The sequence below is a fragment of the Sinocyclocheilus anshuiensis genome, unplaced genomic scaffold, assembly GCF_001515605.1.
Source record: "Sinocyclocheilus anshuiensis isolate Anshui unplaced genomic scaffold, SAMN03320099.WGS_v1.1 scaffold1649, whole genome shotgun sequence".
In the NCBI taxonomy this organism is placed as follows: Eukaryota; Metazoa; Chordata; class Actinopteri; order Cypriniformes; family Cyprinidae; genus Sinocyclocheilus; species Sinocyclocheilus anshuiensis.
In genome coordinates this window covers 20,383-27,242 of record NW_015540982.1, presented here as the reverse complement: position 1 = coordinate 27,242, position 6,860 = coordinate 20,383, and the positions used below count along the sequence as shown (strand labels likewise).

The 6,860-nt window shown below is 39.8% G+C and overlaps 2 protein-coding genes across 2 annotated transcripts in view; both read left to right on the top strand.

Moving 5' to 3' along the window:
* Positions 1–1,292, top strand: part of LOC107690118 (TRIO and F-actin-binding protein-like) — a 23,074-nt gene extending 21,782 nt beyond the window's left edge. The window contains 1 exon segment of the mRNA XM_016488354.1: positions 708–1,292. Coding sequence (XP_016343840.1) covers positions 708–869 — 162 coding nt within the window. The 3' untranslated portion in view covers positions 870–1,292.
* Positions 1,293–1,958: 666 nt separating this feature from the next.
* ndufa6 (NADH:ubiquinone oxidoreductase subunit A6) lies at positions 1,959–3,221 on the top strand. Its single transcript, XM_016488352.1, has 3 exons — positions 1,959–2,147; positions 2,833–2,948; positions 3,019–3,221. Exons 1-3 carry the CDS (start codon positions 2,009–2,011, stop codon positions 3,148–3,150), a joined length of 387 nt encoding a protein of 128 aa, XP_016343838.1. The 5' UTR covers positions 1,959–2,008; the 3' UTR covers positions 3,151–3,221.
* The last annotated feature ends 3,639 nt before the right edge of the window (positions 3,222–6,860 follow it).

The window sequence follows — 6,860 nt, the reverse complement described above, 5'->3', positions numbered from 1 at the left end:
TTACTCGTGTGTAACGCATGCGTTTCTCTCGTGTGTGTGTGTGTGTGTAATGCGTGTTTCTCGTGTGTAACGTGTGTGTTTCTCTCGTGTGTGTGTAATGCGTGTTTCTCGTGTGTAACGCGTGTGTTTCTCTCGTGTGTGTGTGTGTGTGTAATGCGTGTTTCTCGTGTGTAACGCGTGTGTTTCTCTCGTGTGTGTGTGTGTGTGTAATGCGTGTTTCTCGTGTGTAACGCGTGTGTTTCTCTCGTGTGTGTGTGTGTGTGTAATGCGTGTTTCTCGTGTGTAACGCGTGTGTTTCTCTCGTGTGTGTGTGTGTGTGTAATGCGTGTTTCTCGTGTGTAACGCGTGTGTTTCTCTCGTGTGTGTGTGTGTGTGTAATGCGTGTTTCTCGTGTGTAACGCGTGTGTTTCTCTCGTGTGTGTGTGTGTGTGTAATGCGTGTTTCTCGTGTGTAACGCGTGTGTTTCTCTCGTGTGTGTGTGTGTGTGTAATGCGTGTTTCTCGTGTGTAACGCGTGTGTTTCTCTCGTGTGTGTGTGTGTGTGTAATGCGTGTTTCTCGTGTGTAACGCGTGTGTTTCTCTCGTGTGTGTGTGTGTGTGTAATGCGTGTTTCTCGTGTGTAACGCGTGTGTTTCTCTCGTGTGTGTGTGTGTGTGTAATGCGTGTTTCTCGTGTGTAACGCGTGTGTTTCTCTCGTGTGTGTGTCAGGAGAAGAGCAGCATGTGCGAGCGCTACCGTGAGGTGTGTGAGGAGCTGAGCGTGATGAAGAGCCGCAGCGAGCGCGAGGCCGAGACGCTGAGAGAACACCTGAGACTGGCACTGAGCGCGCTGCACGATGGACAGCAGACCGACAACACACACGCCTCCTGAGGGGCGGAGCCTCACACACGTGCCTTCATTTCAGCCCAATCAGCTGCGGGACACTGGAACAAACGCTTCTGCACTTTCTCACGTCTCTATGTGTGTTCGACTCCTGGGAGCAGAACTGGAACGTCTCTCTCACACACACTCACACACACACACACACACACACACACACACAAACACACGTATGAATAATCAGAGTCTCACTGGGTTCATCTGCCAAACTAATATCTGATTATATGTGCCTCCTGCTCCTGTGTGTTTGTGTGTGTTCAACTGCCTTTGTGCCACAAAAACAAAGAGCTTTGGCTCATTAAAGCAATGTTTTTTAAAAGATGTTTGCATTTCTTGTCGTCATATTTAATTTTAGAGTTTAATGCTTATGTAAACATATCATACTAGGACTAATAAAACATGGGTTCTTTGGTCTCTGGACTCTTGAGTGACTGTTCTTTAACGTTTTGTCTTCACGAAGCTGAAAAGTGAAACGTTCAGAGTTGTGGTAAATTGAGTGTTTGCCACTGAAACTAAACCGAAAGGGGTCAGCTGTGTGTTAACAGCCAGCAGAGGCGAGTTGATGTGAGTGTTAAAGACTGTTCATGTACTATGTGTTTAAGATAATCTGAGTGGTTTTATATCGGTAGTAACAATAAACAAAGTCTAGATCAGATGTTTCTGACTCAAGTCCACACATTATCCAGAACACTATTCAAAGGCATCATAGGTTTTCCATTAAAGATATTTTATTTTTTAGATATGATTTTTTCCAGTTCAAGAAATCAATCCCGGTTTTCCAAAACAGAATCCTATTTCTCATGGACAACAACAACAAAACGAGCATTAAAATAAGAAATACCTTCATTTGTAGTTCTTTTAGCTCATCTGAATGTTATTTTAAACAGTTTTAAGTCATCCTGAGGTCCTCGGTGGGCCTTGGTGTTTTTATGTTGTCGACACATTAGTCTGAAACACATAAATAAGTCACAAACACATAAATGATGAATAAACAAGCTTCAGCTACAGACTCTGTGCCGGATGTTTTGACCGCGCACTTCCGCTCCGCGCCGGAAGGAGGCGGCGCTGCTTTGGCGTTGAAGCGCAGCGGAGTCGCGCATGCGCAGAGAGAGCAGCAGCGCAGTTTAACGATGGCGTCCAGCGCAGCGACTCGCTCCGGAGCCGCCGCCGTTAAAGCCGTTAAACCGATCTTCAGCCGCGACCTGAGTGAAGCCAGGCGCAGGGCCCGCGAGCTCTACCGGGCCTGGTACCGAGAGGTGCCTAGCACAGGTACAACACACACACACAGAGAGAGAGAGAGAACCGAGTCAAGGTCACACACACACACACTATCATAAACTACACAATCACGAGATAATACACACACACCAACACAAACACAATCACGAGATAATACACACACACCAACACAAACACTCCGTCTGACCGCTAAACAGTCGCTGTTTCTGGTTAAACTCCTCTGTCTAAATGAACTGAAGCGAATGATTCATTAGTGAATCGAATCAGTTTTTGTTTTTAAAAGAATTGAAGTTTGACGCGTGTATAAACAGTATGCGATAACATAGATTCGTTCAGTGACTCTTTTAGTCTTTTTTATTAAAATGGTAGAAATAGTGTTTCTGTACCGTCTTTATTTCATACAAGAGTTAAATGTATCGTATATGTATTTTTAAAACACTATATATATATATATATATATATATATATAAATAATTTGGTTCTTTTCGAAATAAGAGAATTGAAGTTTGACGTGTTCAAATGAGTCGTTTCGATTCGTTTTTTTTTATTCCTGTATCTGTTCATCAGAATGATTTGTTCAGTGAATCAGCCGTTTGAATGATTCGGTTCAATCGCAGTGACTCACTTGTTAACAGTGACTTGCTGCCACCTACTGGCGGTTATCTATATCCATCTATCTATATGTGTTTGTCCACATGGCTGTGCTGTGTTTCAGTGCACATGTTCCAGCTGGACATCACGGCGCGGCAGGGCCACGAGAAGCTGCGGGAGATGTTCGACAGGAACAAGCACGTGACCGACCCGCGCGTCATCGACATGCTGGTCATCAAGGTGTGTGTTAGCGTGCCAGCGTCCGCTAGCGTGAGCGTCTGTGATCTGAGCGCGCGCTCCTGTGTTGCAGGGGAAGATGGAGCTGGAGGAGACCATCAACGTCTGGAAGCAGAAGACACACATCATGCGCTACTTCCACGAGACCGAGGCCCAGCGTCCGGCCGACTTCCTGTCCAGATTCTACCACGGACACGACCCCTGACCTCTGACCTCTGAAGTGTGTTGTGATTGTCTGCTTCTGGACTGTAAATATACACCGATGCTCAAACTCTCTCCGGTCTGCGTGTGTTTCATTGAGTACCGTGTCGTTATTTCAACAGAAGCGCGTGCATATAATTAAAGTCTACTGTTTCATCGTCAACACATGGCTTTTTGGCTAGATTTAAAACAAGGAAAAGTGCACTTTTAGATAAACAAGGCAATAATAGATGGCACTCGTGGAGGTAGGAAAACAAAGTTATCTTTACTGAGTTTAAACGTGAACATGTCTATGAAAGGTTGTATTACTGTACTGTGATAAAAGAGAATCACAATGCTGAAAAAGCATTTTCAGAAACAACGTTTGGATTTGAACTAGTGCTGGGCGGCGGTATGACCAAAAATTGATATCACGGTATTTTTCAAAATTAGACCGGTTTCATGACGGTATGTTTTTTTTCATGCATGACCGGGTGTTAAGCATATTTTCTACTGATTGAGAGGAAATACTGCAGTATATTGACTTAGAATGCCCTATTTTACTGTCATGATGAATGAATATTGTCAACAAATACCACACTAAAAACACGACCCCTTTTAATACGTTAACCAGGAGTCACTCTCATTCATAATCGCGGCATCGTCTGATAAAATCAACATGCATCTACACTAAAGAGCGGCTATGCGGTTGTTTTGGCTATATTACATTACTTTTTTGTCTCATGCAGCGCACTGCCTGCGTCTGAGTAACAAACTAAAAAAATTGTTTTTTTTTCATGTTTTAAATCATTTCAAATATCAGTATTCGACGTTTTATGTTTAATATATCAAAACATTATTTATGCATTTGTAATTGCAGGTTAAATGCATTCATGTCTTGCATTAAACAAAATACATGTGTGTAAATACATCTAAATGCCACTTCAGATGCAGCTTCTGTGTTGATTTCATTTGCTTGGTAACAGCCCAGATGTCTTATTATTCTAATTCCCTGATTAAATGTAAGAATTTGACTCAAAAGATAATGGACACTTTTAGAAAAAATGGCTTTATAAAGGTAAAAATGCCCATAAAAGGTAAAAATCAGTTTAAACTTATTGGAAAATATTAATTTCTATCAGTATGAACTGACCACCACACAGAATATGAAGAATATTAAAAACATTAGGAGTCAGCTGTCTTCGGCAGTCCTTAAGGTACCACCAGCACAATAACACACTCAGCAAAATATCGTCTAATTATCGTTATCGATAAAATCCCAGAAAATATAGATTTTTTTTTTGTCAATATCGCACACCCCTAGTGTGTGTTATAATGTGTGTAAGTGTGTGTACACACTACTGTACTGTGATAAAAGAGAATCACAATGCTGAAAAAGCATTTTCAGAAACAACGTTTGGATTTTAAATCAAAATAATGGATAGTAAATGTTGTGTTTGTGGTAAACAGCCGCGGATCATGAGCGGACTGCAAACGCATCCTGTGCGAAAGTAAAATGAGTCCGTGCTGCTTCTGCACCGCATACACATACTGTAATAGGGTTGTGACGGTGAGGAAATTTTCCCAGCGGTTAATCGACGTGTTAATACCGGTATCACCGCGGGGGTAGGTGGGTGTTAGTTCGTTTGAGTTTCCCTCTTCGCTTTCAAATGGCTTGTAAAAGTGCTGTGCGCATTTTACTTTCACTTTCAAATTAGCGGCAATTGCAATTCGGCGTCAAGCAATTGTTCGTTTGAGTTTCCCTCTTTTCTTCGCTTTCAAACGGCTTGTAAAAGTGCCGTGCGCGTTTTACTTTCACTTTCAAATTCCAATTCGGCTCAAGCAACAACAACGTCAAACTCAGAACTTTTATGAACAAAACGAATAAAAATACACCATATATGCCTAATAAAATAACACATTACTTGGGTATATAAAACTGAAAATCTGCAAAACACTGTGGAGCCAAATAAATAAAAAACGAATGTTCCAGTCAACAGGCTTTTCAAAAATCTAAAATATTGCCAAACAGGCGCCTTTGCATTTCCTTTCTAAACAGTCTTCCGGCATCGTCTTGTCTGTCTCAGCTCACTCTCGTCAGTCAGCTCGACTCACTCTCCTCATGTGATAAATAAAAACACTGCTCCGTGGTGCTCCGTCGTTCACGCACGCTTCGGCACGCTGCATTGAGCGTTTCGTTTTTAAAAGTGTCTGTCCTCTAACTGAACTAGGCTAAATTATTTTTGTTACTATAAATAAATCAAAACGATGGTGGGGGGCCGGTGCAAATGACGTAACCGGTGTTGCAGCTTAACATCGGTATAACCGAAAACACGTCTATCGCAGCAAGCCTACACTGCAGACGGAGTACGTGTGAACTTGGCGCAACAAATCTAGTTCAACATCTGAGGCAACGAGGGATTTTTTTTTCTTTCTGCCATATGTCTGTTCTAGAGACATGTTACAGCTTTTTTATAAAGCTCTAATTGGTTTTCTTTTGGAAATACGTTTCAAATTCACACTGAATGCATCAATGACTGTAAAGCATGTCTGTGTGTGTCAAAATCGTGATTAAAATCGAAAATACAAAATTGATCAAAGAAATCGCGATAGGTTTTTTTTTGTCCATATCGCACAGCCCTATACAGGATGCTTATAATATGTGAGCCTGCAGCACAAAACTAGTCTTAAGTCGCTGGGGTATATTTGTAGCAATAGCCTACAATACATTGTATGGGTCAAAATTATTGATTTTTCTTTTATGCCAAAAATCATTAGGATATTAAGTAAAGATCATGTTCCATGAAGATATTTTGTAAATTTCCTACTGTAAATATATCAAAACTTAATCTTTGATTGGTAATATGCATTGCTAAGAACTTCATTTGGACAACTTTAAAGATGATTTTCTCAATATTTAGATTTCTTTGCACCCTCAGATTCCAGTACATAAATACTGTAAAAATTCTGAAATAATATTCTAATGTAAATCAGCAGTTTTCTATGTGAATATCTGTTAAACTGTAATTTATTTCTGATGCGCAGCTGTATTTTCAGCATCATTACTCCAGTCTTCAGTGTCACATGATCTTCAGAAATTATACTAATATTTGCTGCTCAAGAAACATTTCTGATTATTAGGGCAATGCTGAAAACAGTTGTGCTGCACAATATTTTTGTGGAAACTGTGATATATTTTATTTTTCAGGATTCACAGATGAACAGTACGACGGTGTTTTAGTGCCACATTAAAAAAAAAAAAAAAATCGAAGATTACGAGATTAAAGTTGTATTATTTTGAGAAAAAAACTCAAAATTACGAGAATAAAGTAAATATTTCGAGAATATAGTCAAAATTACAAGAATGAAGTCGAAATATTTTGAGAATAGTCAAAATTATGAGAATTAAGTAATTATATATTGTATATATACATATATAATTATATATTACTTTATTCTCGACACATTTAGACTTTATTCTCTAAACATTTAGAATTTATTCTCAACACATTTCCACTTTATTCTTGACACGTTTAGACTTTATTCTCTAAACATTTAGACTTTATTCTCGACACACTTCCACTTTATTCTCGACACATTTATACTTTATTCTCTAAACATTTAGACTTTATTCTCTAAACATTTAGACTTTATTCTCGACACACTTCCACTTTATTCTCGACACATTTATACTTTATTCTCTAAACATTTAGACTTTATTCTCGACACACTTCC